This window comes from Labrus bergylta, chromosome 21 (genome assembly GCF_963930695.1).
Source record: "Labrus bergylta chromosome 21, fLabBer1.1, whole genome shotgun sequence".
In the NCBI taxonomy this organism is placed as follows: domain Eukaryota; kingdom Metazoa; phylum Chordata; class Actinopteri; order Labriformes; family Labridae; genus Labrus; species Labrus bergylta.
This window is the reverse complement of record NC_089215.1, coordinates 17,880,924-17,901,024: the sequence shown is the minus strand read 5'-3', so window position 1 is coordinate 17,901,024 and position 20,101 is coordinate 17,880,924. Positions and strand designations below refer to the sequence as shown.

The following is a 20,101-nucleotide window of genomic DNA, read 5'->3' as shown; positions in this document are numbered from 1 at the left end:
CAGCTCTTGCACTCCTGTGCATGTTAGGGCTGGAGGCTAGAAGACAGGAACTCAAACTTTATATCTATCAGCAGGAGTGGATTCAGAGGGGTGGCATGGGCCCCCCTCAAAATCATTAACTGTGATTGGCTTTGTGCCTCGTCATGGGCATCATTCATATGTGTTATGATAGTTTAACATGAGTGGTTAAAGTACATTTGATTAGTGGAGATAGAAAGGGTAAATAGTAGCTATTTATTGGTGTGTAGATGCTGTAGGTTGTAAATCTGAATGGACTAAGCCTGAGTGACATCACCCATCTGATACTGCAGGGGGCGCTGGAGTCCCATTGGCGGCGGTCACCATGCTGAAAATGCGGACTCGTTTTAAATTTCAGACAACCTAATGACAAGTTTAGAGCTGGAGCTGAGGCGGGTTTTGAGCCTCTTGGAAAACCGTTACATCCAGCCCAACCTGTCAATCAGGTCAGCTACATGTCTTATTGTGAACAACGCTAATCCTTCATAAAATCGAAATGAATGAGTTATCCAAAAATTTACCGCCCCCCCTACAGTGTGTGCTCAAATCAGATCAATTTCGGGGTTTTTTTGCACAAGGCTGTAAACATGTTAATTTCTGCTGTAAAAAAAAGGCTTTTTTTTTTTTTTAATGAGTGTGTATGTGACGTCCAGTGCTTCTGCAACCTCAAGCAGACTCTTGACGAACTGTAGTACTGTCGAACTGTACTGCAGTTTCACAATGGCTTCATTTAGCCCCAACACTGGAGGTTGCCTCTTGGTCTATGAACACAAACTTCATGCCATCCTCATCAGTGCCCCAGTTGGGACAACCCAGTCAAAAGAGCCTGGACACGCCCCTTTCTATCAGCTCATAGTATCTACCAGTATTGGTCTATTACAATATTGCTTTTTTTTAAATGAATATTATCTAATGTAGAAAACAATGTCATTGATAACAACAGTAGTGTGTCCAGCAGAGTGCGCTCTGATTCCATTGTTGTTATTCCCAGCACCTTCTGCTGTACAAACAGCAGAGCATCACCAAATACAATACATATATGATCCACCGTACTACAAAGTACCAAGTGAAAACAACAGATATTCAGTCATTTTATTTTGACAGGGTGAAGAAATTGGCTGTTATTAAAAACAAGAAATTACCCAATATTGGGTACAGAGTACTTCTATTATTTATAGCCTTGGTATCCAAAGAGGTATTAATATCATTTGATTTTTACAAGAATATACACTTACAAGTGTTGAGCTTTAAAAATCTGGTATCGTGACAACCTTAGTTCAGAGTAATGTGGTATTTTCATATTGTCTATATATATCGGCTATCTTTTGCAAATTGTAATCCTTTTGTTTCAGCTCGACAATACACTATAGTGGTCATCTGTGACTTTTTGCTTTGATCAATCTCAGGAACACAATATCTTCTGGGTTCTGATGGAGAGTGTAAAAGCATGCTTGAGATGCAGGGTACACCTGATAAGGTCAAAAGTCATGCAGAAAACCGAATGACAAAAACTGGGTTTCTGCAACATCAAATAAACACTGGGACGCAATGTTCAGGCGAGTAGAAAAGCATATGCCATCACTGAACTCAGTGGAATGTCATGCACGTCATCACCACGCTCACTCACTTTCTATGAATGCGCCAAACAATTACCTGCTCCGTTTACAGAGCGGAGAACTCGCACATTACACCGATTTATGTAAGAGGCAGGCAACCATTTACACTCCGAATTTACAGTTTCCCATCATGCTCTTGTTTGGGCTGTGGTGAGGAAACGGGGGCATCTGGATGAAAAATTCACAGATGCAAACACAAGTTGCACATTTCAATTTCATATAGGTTTAATCAAGACACATATCGGCTCCTTTAACTGGCCATAACCCTGAAATAACAAATATTTTCCTCACAGAGAATTTTCAATCTAAAAGTGTGATAAGAAATACTTAAAGCTTCTATGAGGAGTGTTTGGCTGGTCATAATACAGACTGAATTAAAATTGATGGTTCTATATGACTTCTAAATGCAAAGAGAATATCAGCAACTAAACTGAAGTAATTTACAGCACGCTGAAGAAGCTGTCTTTTTTACTTTTTCCACGTCAAAGATTGGTAAATGTTACTCTTAAAAGAAAGCAGGATCAGAGTTTTTGTTTTAGGGGCCGCTGAAATTGAAAAGTTCTTCACAGGAGCTTTAGAGGAAAAGCCAAACATTTAAAATCCTTCAGTAGTATGATGAGCAAAATCTGTTTGATGCACCAAAAGTTAAAGTCTTAAAACAGACAAGCATTTCATTTTTCAACACTGGTGCATTAATTAGCTGTTAATGAGCAGCATTTCACTGATGGAGCTTTTGAGATGGAGCTAGTTTGTATTATGCAAATGTGTATAAAGATAATAGACAACAGACACATTGTTTCACAATAAGGTGCGTAGCTGACCTGATTGACAGACGATGTAATGGTTTGTCAAGAGGGAAAGCAGCTGCCTACCAAAACACTCACTGAAAACCAATCTGCTAACACTATGTCATCTTTAAACAACACTTTGCCTCCTTTTTAATGGCTTTTAAAGTCCCAATTGCTCCTGAACCGTCCTTACTTTGTTTGGATCTGTGCTGGACGGAGCCCAGCTGCCTTTCATTACTGCTAGTTAACGTGAGCTCGAGCCCGGTCACACTTTGGAACGACCCGCCTGAGGAAATAAGGTGTGCAGATTCAGTGACATCTTTTAAATCACTTCTTAAAACTCTCTTTTACAGATCTTTTTAAATGCTTTTTTTCATTAATCTTCTTTTGTTCATTTTATTGCTCTTAATCTTTTATCAATTTCTAATCCTTCTTCTGTTCTAGTCTTCTCTTGCTTTTTTATATTTATTTAAATATCTATCACTACCATCATCATTTTTTTTTTGTGATGTGATGTCATTTTCTTCTTTGATGCATATAATGTTCTCATCATTTCTGTTACTTTTTAAATGTTTTCTTTAATTGTATTGTTTTGTGCTTTAACTGCCTTTGGAGACATGCCTGTTGTATCTTTCTTATTCTTTATATTTGCATATAAGATGATTTTCTTTACATAGTACCATCAGTGTGTGAATGGGTAGGTGTGACCTGCGCTGTAGAAGCGCCTTGAGTAGACAGAAGACTAGAAAAGTGCTCCATTTACCATTTACAAGTGGAAGAAAGCAGAACACAAGAGGACTCATCAAACAGTTTGATTAATATTTTTATTATTGAAAAAATAATGAGTATCAGGTTTATAGTTGTGGAGGGACTTAGACAGTTTCAGTTCCTCTCCTTATGTACACTGATGATATTTCCTGTTCTGTTTCAGGCTCATTTATAAGACATGTTAAATCCAGCATATCAAAAATCAAACACGCCTCAAAATCCACTATGAGAAGTTTTCAGAGCTCAGATTCTGTTACAGGGCTCAGCGAAGCGGAGCGCACTGCACCGGGCTCAGTTCCTCTTCAAACTCCACCTACACACCGTTTCCCTCAGGCGTCACATTAAAGACACAGAGGGGGATCACCCAGAAGAAGAGTATAGGAGGATATCACAGCTAATCAGAGAAGGGGCTTTTTTTGTGAACTATAAAAATATAATTTTTGTTAAAAAAAAAAAAAAAATCTTAATGAATGAAGCTCAAGTTAATCAGACAGATGCAGTGGCAGGTCTGATTCAGTGTGTGAGCTTGTTTGAACCAGAGACTGAATATAAGAAGTGGACGTAGCCTTGAGTTTGGGAATTAGTTCTTCATTTATATATAGCTTCTTTTTTTTTTTTTATCCCAGCTGTGATCGGGTGATCTGTACACCCTGGACTGGTCGCCAGTTAAACACACGGCTGACATATATATATATACAGACAAACAAACAGCCACACTCACATTCACACCTACAGGGAATTTAGAGTCTCCAATTAACCTAACGAGCATGTCTTTGGACAGTGGGAGTACCCCAGAGAACCCACGCATGCCAACTCCACTTGGTAAATGGACTTCAGCTTTTATAGTCTTATTTCTAGTTTTCTGACTAATCAAAGTGCTTTTACACCGCACCTACACATTCACACCCATTCCCATGCTATGTAGGGAGAGCATCAGCAGTAACTAATCCCATTCATACGCAAAGCAGCGGGAGCAATTTGAGGTTAAGTGTCTTGCCCAAGGACACATCAGACATGTTGCTGCAGGAGCTGGGGATTGAACCCCTGACCTTCCGGTTAAGAGAAGACGACTCTACTACTGAGCCACAGCCGCCCACTGTGAGGCAACAGCACTGACCACTACACCACCACCACCACCTTATTAGTTTTAATGGGACCATTTTACTGAGGTAAGAAATAAACTACAAATAGGGTTGTTTAATCACCACCTTTTAAAAAAAAAGAAAATATCTTACTTCTATTTGCAACAAGTCGCCCCCTGCTGGCCATCAGAGATTATGCAGGTTTAAGGCACTTCATCATTGGCTTCATTTCTAAATCAAAGAGACTTTGTCCACTTCTTATAAACACTCAAGGATTTGAACTGTTCCTCTTCGATTTGACATAAATGCAGCTGAAAGATCAAACAGACACCAACGTCTCAGACGATGTACTCACATTACTGCTGTCCATGTTTTCAAAGCATCCCATGGGGTTTTAAAAATGTATGTCCAATATGATTTTTCTTCACATACAAACATGGCTTCTTTGTAGGAGCATCTTTGGACAACTCCACAGGTAACAATACTCTCAGCATGGTCTGCTGCACACATTACAGAGCCTCACAATGAACCCACTACAATGTGTATAATGATCTTAAATATTCTTAATGGAGTTTTTTTGTTTCAGAAATAGCCTTCTGTATACCTTTGCATAGTCATTCATGTACAAAAAAAGGTCTAAACAGCTTTAAAAAAAATAATTTAACCATCCTCCATTTTTTAAATATTCTCCACTCATTTAAAAGAAAAACATCCTGCACACTACTCTTTGCTCGGCATCCCTAATTTATTTGTAAAGATCACAAAGTTTCAATCCCTCTGTACCTTCATCAGGTGTTTTCATTCAGAGTAGTGGGCAGAATTTTATGTAGACTACGCACCTACTTCAGGAGATAGTTTAATGCGGGAAGAACTCCTTTAAAGGTCACATATTATCCTCCTTTTCAAAAAGTTTAAATAAGTCTCAGAGCTCACCAAAACATGTCTGTAAAGTTACTTGTTCTAAATCCACTCTGATCCTGTATTTGATCATGCCTATAAACCTCTTTATTTCAGCCCTGGTCAGAACAGGCTGTTTCTGTGTCTGTAGCTTTAAATGTAAATGAGCTGTGTCTGACCACGCCCCCTCTGGAAGCGCTTGGGTGGCTCGGACTGTCCTGCACCTTGGTCAATTGTTTACTGTGAGAAAGCAGACTCAGAGGGCAGAACCTAGCTGTGGGAGTGTCATCCACCTGGGGGAGGGGTTACTGCCCTTTGTGATGTCACAAAGAGAAAATCTCCAAACGGCCTGTTTGAGGACACATTTTCTGAAAAGTGGAGCAGGCAGAAGACGGAGAGGATGTACTTTTCTTATAACTGGGGGTTTTGTAGACAGACTAGGGACACTTATTAGTGTTGAACATTATGCACAATACAATTTACCATGTTTTTCTGACCATTAAGAAATATATATCTATCTTTTTTCTAAGAGTAATGCCTTGGTCGGTCTTTATAAACTCTTCGTAACAAGCTACAATGAAGTCGCCCCTTTTTATCGTCATTTCTGTTTTAATTTCCCTGTGATGTGATGTCGTCTTCTTGCTGACTTTTTATCTTTGATTGAATTTTCTTTAATTGTACTGCTTCACAGCTTTAACTGCCCTTTGAGACCTGACTGTTGTATCTTTCTTATTCCTTGTATTTGCATTGACAATAATTGTGTGCATTGTTCTGTTCGGCCTGGCTGTTGATGTTTATTCTGTTATTGTCCTGAGTTCCTGCCTTTTCTTTCTCTATAAAAGCACGTTGTAAGCATCCGTCTTTAAAGGTGATATATGAATGAAGTTATTTTTATTTTTAATGGGCTGCTTGAACCTGAGCTGATATGACCCTGGAAAGAAAAGAGTTGGTTGAATAGAACTGATTAGGACATGTTTCTGAACGCTCTGGTAACGCTTTGAAAGGGCCTGCAGTAATGTTCAGTACATCCATCTGTGGCTGAAAACATGCCACGCCCTCTCTGGTTCTGCAGGATGAGTGAGACCGGTTTGAAATCACATGAGAAAAAAATTACATTTATTAATGAGATCAAAAGGGACAAATCAAAACAACATTTAAAAAACCTGTTCAGAGAGACAGAAAATAAATCTTGTTCTGACTTAAACCCTCGTGGTCGTAAAGAGAGCAACTGCAATGTAAACAAAACGAGTATAGAGCATAAAAGCAACATGGAGCCAAAGAGGCAACAAAGAGTCAACCGGACACTTTTGCATCTTAACCATCAGCAGTGGAAAAAGGTCAGAAGCACAGTTGAACATCTGCTGAGAACATCTGGACTGCACATGCTCAGTGTGCTCCTTCCTGACGGGATGCAGCGTGTTCAGTAAAGTGACAGAACCATCAATGTGACGGCCTCATGTTGGTTTCCAGTACGAGTACAAGGTGCATCCAGACATTGTACTGAGACGTTGTGATGGCAGAGGAGGTGGGCCGTGGAACTCTTTGATGACTTTGAAGAACAACCTGCAACATGCTAAGTCTAGTTTTGTTTGCCTTTAATGTGAAATTATAATTTGACAATATTTTTTGGGCTGGAGCACTTCTGTTACATTAGCTTTAATCAACAAAGGTCTGAATTACCAAATTACTCGTTCATGTATTTTTGTTAACTGTTTGCATATTATCGGTTTGATGATTTAGACTTCTTTTTCTCCCCGGGCGGCCATTGTTAGTCTATCCATCTCACTGTGGTTAGGCAGTCAAGTGCACACTTTTGATCATCTATCCCAAAAGGTGGCCTTTGGAATACTTTAGTACTTCAACAGAGTTTCCGTTATGATAAATGTATCCTTTACAAAATATATTATAAAAAATATATGCCATGTAACACTTCTATTTCCTGAGTGGCGGACTTGTATCCACTCACTTTGTGTTGCTGTGCCTTGAGCGAGCTGTGGATGTTTGTAAAAGGGCCCACCTTCCCTGAAATCAAACGTTTCAGTAAAGCAGACTGATCAGAGGAGTTTAAAGAGACGAGATGCATCATCATGAGTCGGCCAGTCATCAAACCAATGCCCTGTACACAGTTTTGCATGATATGGTTTTTTGTGAGTTAGCTGAGAGAGAAGAAAAAACAACAACAACAGGCTTAAAACCCAGAGAGGAGATTCACAAAGCTGCCGGAATGATCATAAATCAACATTTTAAAAAACAGAGACGACATGGAGACATCCACAGAACGTAAGGCAGTGATTTCAAAAATAAAACAAAAACATAAAAAGAGTCTGTCCTCTAATTCCTGTAAACATCCTTTTTCATATCGATTAATTCAAAAACAAAGAATCACGTTTATATAAAGCAACGTTAGAGAAAAATATGATATTCTTATAGTTCATCGTCTCTTTTGGTTTCCGTACAAATCATAGAACATCTAATCCGAGGTTAATTTACAAAAAGATCAGGAGTCACTTATTGTTCATTATATTCATAATATCTTACAAGCTACATACACTGAAGAGGCCTGTGCATATTATCGGTTAGAATCAAAGTGGCCAACTGGAGCACCACATTTCAAAAGCAGCTCCAGTGTTAGTGTGGAGAGACGCGAGGGGCGTTCAAAGCAACGGCTGAGCAGTTTAGCAGGATACATGAAAAACATTACAAACAAAGATCTGAAGATAACGTTGTAGGCCGAGATAAAAATCCTTAAAATGTCTGTTTTTATCATCTCTAATATGTGAGACAAAGCATTTCAGCTGCTGAATGAATGTAGGGGTGGACTAACATTTAGGCTGACTGCACATCAGACTGACATGAGGACGGGTTATTACGTCCTAAATGCTGTCACGCTGTCTTCTGTATTCAAGCTGTCCTGGTCTTCAGTGGACGTTTCATTGAAGAGTCATTTCATAAAAACATTTACACCTTCTTTCGTTGAGAATCTATTTGGTCTGGATGAAATGAAAAGGGCACGAATGCAAGGAAACCATTTGTCTATCCTTGGGTCTTCACAGCTAAATGAAGATCACTGATTTTAACCAAAGTCTGTGTATAAGAAGTGGACATAGAAACCATGAGTTCACCTATTGGTTTGACTGAAGCTTCCAGTTTGGCTTTTTTTTTTTTTTTTTTTACCGTTGCCATCTTGGTTTTTTTTTTTTAGCCAGCAGTGACTGAGGTTAGACGACGAGAATAAAAGTGCTAAGAAGGCGCTAGCTTGACAACAAGGTGCTTTTAAAATTCACAGTTACTTCGATTTGAAATGTGACCTCTCTTTTTTCAATAAACGGGCATTAAACAAAAAAAGAGCAGCCGACTCCTCAGAGGGTGTGTTAGTTCTCCTGAATCGTATCCAGATTGTATTTTAGATATCTGGGGTAGAAATCACTCAATCAAAAGGGGTTAACACAGGGGTTCTCAACCGGTGGGTCGGGACCCAAAAGAGCTGTTCAAACACGTTTGTATTGATCCGTTTCTTTGTTCTGTCCCGGTTTGTACCGTCTGACGTCCAACCTGCATAAACTTTCATGAATTAAATCGGATGGGTTGAAAAATATCTGAAAATTTGGCTGGAGATCGTCTTGGGTCCTTCGGCTAAATGAGTCACTATCACGGGGGAACAGAGTTTAAGTTAAACGTGTGGATGCATGTCTGCTCAGGTCTTCTGTAATAAAGACTCCTTGTCTTTATTGAAGACTGAGACTAATTAAAAAACGATACTGAGGTAATAAATCACGGGAGAAGGAGGCTCATTTTCTTCTGATCTCCCCCTGCTGGCCAATAAAAGGCACTTCAGCTTTGGCTTTGCTTCTCAGACCTCGGGCTACATCCACTTCTTATCGTTGAGTTGATGGTTTCTATTTTAAAGCTTTGGGTTTAGGACAGTTTCACATTTTTATAAAAGCAAACTAGAAATCTTCAGCGTCAGTCTGTGCGTCAGCCTCAAACATTTAGTCGACCCTACTATTAAACAAAATGTTGAAAAAAGCAACATTAAGCAGTTGTTACCACTTGAAAATAGATAACTGATGTCTCTTATAAGAGAAAGCGCCTGATTATCTGCTCCAAGTAAAAAAAAAAAAAATCTAAAAGAATAAAGAAACCATTCAGTTGCTGTCTTACTCACTTTAGCATTCTGTCACTCTCGGGTGAGTCGGTCAGTCGACTCCCGTTAAAGCAGCAAACATGTCTTTACAATCAAACACCCTTTGCAAAGTTCGGTCATATTAGTTCATGTCACGCTAACACGAGTTAGCCTATCACAGTATCACATGTCACTTCTGTCATTTAAAATTAAATAAAAGAATTTAACAGGGAAACTGTTGATTTTCATATTCCGGCCGAGCTAATAATCAATGAATTACATAATAATAATAATAATAATAATAATAATAACTTAAAATCATATCATAACACGTCGTTATTGTCAAAGCAATGGCCACCAATCATGAGCAATGTAGCCTCTGACTTAAAGGAAAGAATGGAAGTACAAGGTATAATCCTGTTCCTAAAACGAGGGCAAGGTGTGGAGCCTGGGGGGGGGGGGGCACCGAATGACTGCACCAAACACAGCAAAGAGCACGAGCTTCAGACAGGAGAAGATTTGGCAGCTAAACATGTGCACCATGGTTAAAACATAACACAACATGTAAGGTCACGGGGTCAAGGGTCAAGCGGTTCAACACTCAACATTTACGAGATAAGGTCGACGATGAGATCAAATACACGGATTAAGACAAAAATGAAAAACGATCGCTTAGAGCTGAACAACCAACGCAGCGTGACGACCGGCTTGCTGAGAGGATAATAAGTAGTAATGTTTTCTTACAGTAAAGTTACCTGAGTTAGATACCTGTAGACAGTGGTTTAAACTTTAAAAAAAAAAAAAAAAAAAAAAAAACAAGATGGAAACCCGACTTAAACACAACATTTTCAGCGTTTCTTGAATTTACTCAAAGCTCAAACACTTACAGAAAATATGTGCAGAGAAAACCTAGAGAGGATCCCAGTGAAAACACTGATTGAACTATTCAACGATGGCTTCATTGGTTGGATGATGGAGACGATGATTCTAAACTCCAGTTTCTTTTTCAATCTGTCTCTGTACTTTAAATTTGAATGGAGGTCGGTGTTCTTTAGAGACAAAGAGTACACGATAAAATAAAAAAAAGGGGTTTAAAATAAGTACATTTGTGTCAAATTTAAGCAGAAACCTAGCAGCTTTTTGTCAAACAGCATTTTCTTCAATTGCATTTGAAGTTGACTATAGATCTGAGAATTTGTAGAGTTTGTCTGAGCTTCTGTAAATCATGCAGCTGAAGATGTTGTGTTCAAGCCGAGGGTCCAAATGCCTTCATGAATCGATTAGTGCATCATGTAGTTCTGCTGATCACAGGTAAAAACACAGCAGTCAGTTTCTGCCGTGTCCACACATACACACAAACACACACAAACACACACACACACACACACACACACACACACACACACACACACACACACACACACACACACACACGACTGACAGACCATCAAACCAGGTGAGATGATGATGATGACGATGACGGTTCTAGTTTAATATTCACTTCTTTGATTCTTCCCTCTCCTCTCTGAAAGTTTCTTGAAAAGACAGGAGTGAGGTTTGATAGGAGGCGAGGGGGGTGGGGGGGAGGGTGGATGGTGGGGGCAGAGGGGAGAAATGGGGAGCAGGTGAGGAGAGGGAGGGGGGAGGAGGGGGAGCTCTAGGCGGAGTCGCAGAGGATCTGCTCCAGCACCGTCAGCAGGTTTTTGAGGCCGTAGACGTATCCGTGATCGGGGCTCTCGCTCTGGAAAACGTGGGCAAAGTCGATCATCCTGACCTCCACCTCCGCCTCTCCTCCGCTCCCCTCTGTTGTGTCACCTCCTTCTCCTTTCAGTATCTCCTCCCCTGTTCTCCTCCTGCTACTGTCCTCCTTCTCTCCGTCCTCGTCCGACCCTTCCAGTCGGGATTTGTTTCCGTTTCCGTTTGGCGCCTGCCGCGACTCGCCTGTCCGTTTCCACGCCGAGTTGTCTTCTTCACACAGTGCCGACGTTTTATCTCCACAGTCCGCGCTCACTGTCGTCTCCATGGTGTCACTTGCTCCGCTGTTGCCATGGAGATGACCCTTAGCACAGTGATGGTGGCCCCCTTTCGTGTGGTTGGCGTAGATGGTGGCCAGGCTGTAATCCCAGGGCATAGGCGCCTGAATGTTGTTGTTGTTGTACTCGGCTACTTCCTCATCTTGCCCCGCCCCGTCCTGTCTCGCCGTCCCCTCGACGACCACGCCGCTGTCGGCCGCTGATGTCAGCTTGCTGGTTTTCTCTGCAGTTGGGCTGATGGAAGGCGTGCTGAGAGGGGAGGGGAGGGAGCATGGGGAGCGAGAGGAGGGGAGACCCTCATAGACGAAGAGAAGGGAGCTGGCGTAAAAGGTGAGCTGCTGCTGGGACTCGAACCAGCGGAGGATCTGCTGCACTCTGCGGATGCTGGCCGACACGGCGTCCCTCCTCAGATTGACACCGTTACGGAAAAATTTTGCCAGGCCTGCAGGAGAGGAGAGAAGAGGAATAAAACCTTCTGTCCTATTGGCTGCTCCTCTCCGGGCATGCAAACGATGAAGCTTGTGAACATTTAAGATATCCATAAAACCAAAGATAACACATAAGAAGACGACGTATGTTTATACTTCACCATGTTAAAAGCATTCTGATTAGAGATTCAAACTTCACTGTTTCACGTACCCTGAATAAAATATCCTGTTAATACATGCATCAAGCATTTCCTCAGAATAAAAACATTTACATAAACCCACAGTTATCCGGCAGGTCTAATCTGCAGGAGAAAAAGCTGCCTGTTTTAAAAACAATCAATGCTGCACGCCTCCACATATTGCCCCTTTGTCGCCCCCTTGCTGTTGGCCAGAGACTTCATTCTCCTCCTCTCTCTTGTCTGTGTTTCAGGATGTCTGTCATTGAACTTTTTCCTTTCATTTCTCTAAAATGGACCTTCATTGTTTACTTAAAAGAATGTTTTTTTCTCTTCTATACTCCTGCATGTAGTAATCCAGAGATCTTTTAATGTCTCCAGTATAAAAAAAGTACCGGCTTTGCTTTGCTCCCTCAGTGTTTAAACTTGGGGCAGACATGTACAGTAACAGTAATCGTATCAGCAATCAGGAGCAGTCAGATCAAGTGTTTCTATCTGAATGGGCGGACCGGACTAGTCTCTTACGAGTGAGGTGTTAACATGAAGCATAAAGGGGCGCCAGATAGCCTAGCGGTTATGTTGTGCGTCCTCTGTACAGAGGCTGCAGTCCTCGTTGCAGCGGTCTCGGCCCTTGTCGTCGTCGTCGCCCCCCCCCCCATTCTCCCTGAACACATTTCCTGTCTCTCTTTAGCTACCCTGACCAATAAAAAAACTGAACATGAAGCATTCTTATTCTGATCAGGCAAATATTCTAGTTATATGTCGTCCATGTTAGGACAGCTAATGACACCGTAACATCAAATCATTCTGAAGCCCCAAGCATAGCATCTTTGTTCTTTGGAGCCATATTTAAGGACAGGGAGGATTTCATTTGCTTCCAGTCTGATGCCACTGACGAGCTCAATTTGCTCACCTAACTTTTCTTTTTCTTTATATGTATCTTGATAAGACTGTTTTTTGGATTGTATATCTTGATGCTTGTCTCGATTACTTATTACTCTTACTGTAACCTCTCTACTCATTCTGTAACCTGCATTAGTACTCTGAACTTATTCATAAAGTGTTTTTTAGGGAATAAAATAAGTGTGATTTGGGTTAGTAGTATCATACAATCCAACTTCTTTTTACAAGTAGTGTTGCTGCCCTCTGCTGGCGATAATATAGAATACAGGTTTGTAGCTTTATGTTTGAATTAAAGAGTTAGGGCTGAATTCTTCTGAGCAGATTTTGGCCCAAATTTTACAAACCCAAAAACTCTTCATGAACTTTTATACATGAAAAGAAAATTAAACCCTAAAATCTAAACACAAAAGGTTGATTGTGAAAGGACAAATAATATCACACGTACCATCTTTGATGGTGTCCTTCACAAGTCCCCTCCCGTAGTGCTGGTCGTACGAGTCAAACGTGTCACTGCACACCTTGTACACCTGAAAAACAACAACATTCATGTTAAGGTGCTGTCCCTTTAAAGGCTTTATATGCAATTTTTCACACTTAAATGTAATAGAAAGTATATCCTCTGGGACGGCCGGCTGACTCTCTCCTCCCTTCACATATAAAAGTTGTTTAATTGAGGGACTAGAGAAAAGAAGAACAACATACTGTACTCACTGCTTAACTGTGTTTCTAGATCACGCTCATTTCAGGTAAATTTACATGCAGTGTGAAGATACGAGCATAATAAAGATCACTAGCATTAGCATGCTAACCCACAATGCTCAAGGGCGACATCTGCTGGATCAAAAAGAAATCGCATATAAAGCCTTTAAATAAATAACGTGTCAAAACAGTTTAGGATCATTTGTTGTAAACTGAGTGCAAATGAAAAATAAATCTGTTTTTTTTTCTCACTTGTTAAACATCACGCCCACTTCTGCCCCCACATGACATTAAAGTGGGTCTGAGAGTCTCCTGCAGGTTAAGCTGCAGCATGATACCAGCTCAGTGCAGAAGACTGAGAGTCAGCTGCTATCAGCCCTCCATCAGGAGGATCATGTCCACTAATTAGTTTCCTCTGTATCTAAACACACAGCTGAGATTAGGACGGGAGTTTTTCCTCGCTCAGGGCCATGTTCTGGTTTGAACCCTTTGTTACAAAAGAACCCAACGTACTCCTGATGTCTTTGTTCTTAAACTTGGGCTAAAGTGACATTGAACAATTATTGGTTTCCTTTAACTCTTATTAACTGCTTTAATCATCATTAGACAATTATTATAATAACAAAATACCATACGCTAATCAATAAAGCTATAAAAAATTATAACACACTGAAAGCTAATCCATAAAGTAGAATAGAATAGGATTAGATGTCAATCAATGAAACAGACTATGGTATGAATTATGTTGAAAATACATAAAATCTAATTAAATCCAGTTAAAGTGGGACTAAGAGGAACGGCCTACCCCTCTAAACTCTGAACACTCAAAATAAATCCCACATCAGTCAGGCTCTGTGTATAAGTATAACGTACATTTGTGCGGCTTCAAGTCCAAGACTATTAAAAAGGCTCTTATTTGATTGTACAACGTTTCGGTCTAACCGACCTTCATCAGGTATAATGGCAGAAAGAAAACATTTCCATGTACAGTATGTATATACACAACCAAAGAGACTGCCTCAGTTTGTCATCATCCAATCAGAGAGCCGCTGAGATTGATGATCGCCTGAAGCTGCTTAGTCCATTATCAGCCAGGGAAGAGTTCAAAGACCATGATAATAAATAAATGTTAAATGTATTACGACATTATGTACAAGACAGAGACTGTACTCAGACCCCGTTAGTCCTGGAGCAGTGTGAGTGCAGGCCAGCGGGGGGGGGGGGGAGGGGGTAAATCATGCTAAAGCTAGGTACAGGACAACTTTGCCTAGTGTTACTGCGCCTTTATACCCACACATTGAAAAGTAGGTTTCATCATAGCATCCATTCAGCTAAAACTCAGGAATGTAGTTCCTGTCAAAGAGTCAGACAAAACCCTCCTGAGTGTTTGCTTTCTATAGAGTGAGGCCTGAAAGACGTCCATTGAACTTTAACACAGATCAAATATGAATTTTACCTTTTGGAAATTTACCTCAGCTCATTTCCATAGCAATCACACGCACATATGTCCAGAAGTGTAAGGTACATTTACGATGCGTTTACAAAGGGTGTAGACACACAGCCACTAAGTACACTCATCTGTACTGAGGGTGGGTTAGACAAACACCACCAGGCCTGTCAGGACAAACACTCAATGTCTTTACTATGCCATAACACCCCTCCCACAATCAACTCCATTACAGCAGAGATAAGCTGCTGTGGAGGGCTGTGCAATGAATGACAAGTTCATCATATCACAATATGACCATTCACAAGAAACACATAGCGAAAGTCAGAACTTATCCCAGTGGATAAAAAACGATTGTATGTAAAAAATGCATGTGTACATTTGACCTTTTGGAAGCAGCTCTGTGTTCGCTGTGTTTTGTGCAAGCTAGCTACCCTCAGGTTAAATGGTGACGATTCATTGGGAAGAAGAACTGCTCTTTGGATTGATATTAGATCAGGAAATGTTGTTGCATAGGTGTTGGGTAAAAAATAAAGAATAACAGACATTAGAAAGACTGTGAGTTATAAGATGCACTTTCAGTCCAACTAGGACTAACGGCGTACGATCTCCTTGGTGTGTCAGGGCCTTCAGTAGATGCTACACTCGGTTACCTTAAAAAAACAACTAATTTAAAAAGTAAGTATTCAAAATCAAGCCCATTTCTGTCCTTTAAAAGAGATGACTGAATTTATACTTCATCCAAACACTGGACTTCCTGAAAAACCCCGGATCTCAATCAGAAAACAGGTCATTAGCTGGGTGTCTTCTGTTTGCAGACAGGAAACTTCAACCAGCACAATTACTGAAGATGATGCTGACAGCAGCTTGCAATGGAAACTGATCAAAGTGATAAAAGGTTTGGATGTTTGAGAAGAGCTTCTTCAGTTCCTTCCTGTAAAACAAACTAATGAGGCGCTGACATGATGCGTGTTTACTCCTCCACAGCCTGCAGCCAGGGAGAGGAGTCTCCAGAGAGTCAACACACTCCTTCAGATAAACAACAGCTACTTACTGCTGACATGAACGTTTTGTGTCTGTTTGTGTGTGGAAGGAGGAATTGGAAAACTAAGTTCAGTCAATAACCTGAATACACTTCACAGATCACAAGGGTTAACCATTGAGCCATTATGTCATATGTCATGTTGGTCCACACGGTAATGTTGTTCAATACCTTGTGCTTTAAAATGATGCAATCTCTGCTATTTCAATGTTTGATAGAATCAAGACATTTAATATCCAACATCTATTTTATAAGACTTGAGCGTTGACGAGGAATGAATCCATCAAAAGTTGCAGTGAAAACCGCACATTCCTTCACCTGGCAACATTGGGCCAACTCTCTTCTTGAAAGTGTTCAGATGGAATGGTCTGTGGCCCGAATGCATGGGGCCAGCCTTAAGACCCTCAAAGCATGGGATGTAGCCTACAATACAGTTAAGGACAGTGTGCGGCGTGCTTGACCTGAAATGCGTTTTTATTATCTATGTTTTCCTTGAGAGATCCGGGGTGGGGATGTATGTGCGGTCGCCACAGGGTGGATGGGGATGGGGGGAAGGTTTGGAAGTTTGATTGATCCTGATGTTTGCACATGTGCACTTTTATACATGTATGTGCTCTAGGGGGGTGGGGGGAGGTAAAGGGGAAAACAGTTGTAATATATGATTGTACATTTCTAAACAAAAAATTGATTACAAAAAAAAAAGTTGCAGTGAAACTCCTGCACACTTTCTAAAAAGCACAAAACATTGGAAATGTTTCAGTAAATGTTGCCAAGGTTTTTGTGCCTTTTAGAAAGTGTGTGGGAGTTTGTTTGCAGATTTTGTTCATTGAGAACAAGAAATGTCTAAATATCTGGTGTCTAGGACCTTTATCCTTGTTGCCGTGGTACTGAAACAGTAACGCGTTAGTTTAACACCACTGCTATCTGCAGTAACTAGTACCGAATGAGTTACTTCAATTCAATACAGCCGTTACAGTTACTGACATTTAAGAGCACTCGTTGTTCATTACTGTGAAACAGCCGTTAACAAGCGGTCGAACATTCTGGTATAGTGACAGCCCAACCTCACAGCATATGTGATGTGTATGATTTCTTACTTCTGTGATGAGTCACTACAGCTGGAGGGTTTCTCTCAGATTTAGTTCTGCGGCATTCAAGCTAGATCAAGGATTTTCATCGGTGGGCCGTGTGATGAATCACCGCCGCTGTGTTCACTCATTCTGCTTTAGATAGTGATGTTGATGAAACTGAAAATCTCAGAGACTACTGTGATACTCTCAGGTCATATCAGGGGTTTAAAGCTTCGATTGGCAGCATTACAAAAATAATTAAAAAATGTAAATGTTCTTTTAGAGGGCGACAGGATGCACATGGATGTAGAATAACCAGCTTTGATTAACTTGTTTTGACAACCTGATGTTATTTTTTCATTGGTTGAAAATGCCAGGCAAAAGCTGTTGATATCTTAAGGAAAATAGTGAATCTGTGAAATAGAAATCAAAATAACTAAAAAACAATATATGTTAATCTTATTCTGGACATTTCCATTTCATGAATCGACCTTTGCAGAATCAGAAATACTTGATTAATCCCTGGGTTGAAATTCAGCAAATAATTCCTGGAATGACCTCTTTTGTTTCTTAAAATATTCTGTTAAACGGGTGCTGTAAATGGTAAACAGACTTGAGCTTGTATAGCGCTTTTCTAGTCTTCTAACTACTCCAAGTGTTTTTAGTTAAACCGCATGTCACACCTACACATTCACACAATGATGGCAGAACCATCTATGTAGTGAGACCATCAGAAGTAACTAATAATATAGTAACCATTCATACACAGTCATACACCGCTAATGAAGCAGCAGGAGCAATTTGGGGTCAAGTGTCTTGCCCAAGGGCATATCGGACATGGGGATCGAACCCTCAACCTTCCAACTGAGCAACAGCCGCCGTAAAGCCTAGCAGATATGTTGTACAGAGGCTGTAGTGCTCATCTCAGCGGCCATGGTTATGAATCCGAAACTCGGCCCTTTGCTGCATCTTATGCACACATTTGTTGTTAAATTGATCTTAATTAGTAGCTGAAACTCCTAAAAACACCACTCCTCTGAAGTCGTATTATAACTATGGTTGAAGTTGTTGCAGAGGACTGAGACTGTGCCCGACATTACATTTATACTTGACTGTATCTGGCAGCAGTTCAGCAGCTGCACCTTCAGAGTCTTAAAACATGAACCTGTTTGAATTAAACATTCAGTAAGAGGCATTATGGTTATAAAGGGCTTGCGAACATGGATATCTTGCTGTTATCATCAAGTATCCAATCATACTTTCCAAGTTTAAAGTCCACCAGCTTACTCAGAGATAAACAGCAACATAAAGGTTTGAGATGGATAATCCTCGACAGGTCAAACTCACCCTCATGCCGAGGACCAGGAAGCCGATCTCCTCCATCAGCGGGTACTTTCGGATCTGCTGTTCACGTTTCTCCTGCGAGGCAAACGGGTCGTAGCTCCGCTGGCCCAACTTCACGTCCATGATGCACGGTTTGACGAAGCGCCGCGTCACATCCTCCAGTTTCAGGTACAAGTCTGAGACGGTGACAACAGACACAAGACGAGAAGAGTGATTACTAACTCATTCAGAAGACACTGATGTTGAATTTCTTTTTATAAAAAATAGGGACGTAAAGATTCATCGTAAAAATCGGGATAAATCGGAGGTGTGGAAGCATTTTGGCTTCCCCAAGACAGAAAATGAAAGAGGTGAGAAGATAACATAACAAGATGAGACAAAAACTGTGTGCAAATATTACAAGAAGACAGGGAACTACACAAATAATACAACCAACATGATGCAGCATTTAATCCACACCACAATGAGAAGCTTCAATCACTTCCCCTTGTTCATTAAAAGACCCAAACCACACGACAAGCGGGGAGAGAATCATATTGTATAGTGATATGAGTGAATCGTTACATCCCTAGTAAAAAATGATGCCTCCACTACACTACCAGCACAGAGGGGTGCTGGTAGTGTAGTGGAGGCTGTGGTTCTCCAAGAGGGCCGCCCAGGAGTCAGACCTGTGGATCCTTTGCCGCATATCCGTCCCCACTTTCTATCTCCCTGATTTCTGACTCTGTCCACTGTCCTATCTCTACAGGAAAGACACAGAAATGTTTGTTTATGTAAATGCATATAGTTGTTGTCATTTATATTAAAACATGACTTTTTCATGGTGTGTCTTGGCCCCCCCTTGTCGGGGCACCACACCTAGTGGAAGTACTTTTTGAAAGTACTATGAGCCTAATTCCGTTTGAGTAGAGCTGTTTTTCTCATTTCTTTCATACCATTCAATATGTTTTTGAACATTTGTATTTGTCTTTTGTCTTTTTTTGGGCTTCACAGTGCTACATCTCCTTAAAGAACACAAGTGGTAAGCGCTGTTACCTCACAGCGGGGAGGTTCCTGGTTGGAATCCCTGTCGGACAGGGACGGGCGGACCTGTCTGTGTGCAGTTTGCATGTTCTGCCTCTGCATGTGTGGGTCCTTTTCTGGTACTCCAACTTCCTCCCACAGTCCACTCTAAAATATGAGTGAGGCTGGTTGTCTGTCTCTACATGTCAGCCATGTGATTGACTGGCAAACAGTCCAGGGTGTAACCCCGCCTCTCGCCCAATGACAGCTGGGATCGGCTCCAGCCCCCCCGCGACCCCTAATGGGAAAAGCGGTACAGATAATGGATGGATAATCTGCTTGGACTAGAAAGGTGTTCCGACTCTTACCATTCGGGCTGTCTGGAGAAGACCAGGTGCCGTAGTACTTGGGCAGATGGTTCTGGAGCTCCAGAAGGCATGGATCACAGCAGTCCTCGGAGTACACCTGAGACACAAACAGAACCATTTACATCATCATCATCATCAACTTACCCAACCTTTGACCTGCAACAATTACTCCTAATCATGATTAGCCAATTAAAAAATGTATAACACATCTTTTGAACAATTGAACCATTCAGTCACCATTCAAAAAGAAAAACTCAAACATCTGCTGGTTCTGCTTCCAGCTCCTTAAATATGATG

The 20,101-nt window shown here is 40.9% G+C and overlaps 1 protein-coding gene and 1 long non-coding RNA gene across 2 annotated transcripts in view; one reads left to right on the top strand and one right to left on the bottom strand.

Annotated features, from left to right (window-relative positions):
* Nucleotides 1-3,227: 3,227 nt before the first annotated feature.
* Nucleotides 3,228-20,101, bottom strand: part of ipmkb (inositol polyphosphate multikinase b) — a 29,202-nt gene continuing 12,328 nt past the window's right edge. Inside the window, exons 4-7 of the mRNA XM_020651296.3 lie at nt 19,805-19,901; nt 18,438-18,610; nt 13,278-13,359; nt 3,228-11,767 (exon numbers count right to left, since the gene is read on the bottom strand). Coding sequence (XP_020506952.2) covers nt 10,950-11,767; nt 13,278-13,359; nt 18,438-18,610; nt 19,805-19,901 — 1,170 coding nt within the window. The 3' untranslated portion in view covers nt 3,228-10,949. The remainder of the gene's footprint in view (nt 11,768-13,277; nt 13,360-18,437; nt 18,611-19,804; nt 19,902-20,101) is intronic.
* Nucleotides 18,478-19,563, top strand: LOC114921163 (uncharacterized). The gene is made up of 3 exons (XR_003809460.2): nt 18,478-18,602; nt 18,702-18,784; nt 19,428-19,563. It is a non-coding gene; the product is annotated as an uncharacterized lncRNA (long non-coding RNA).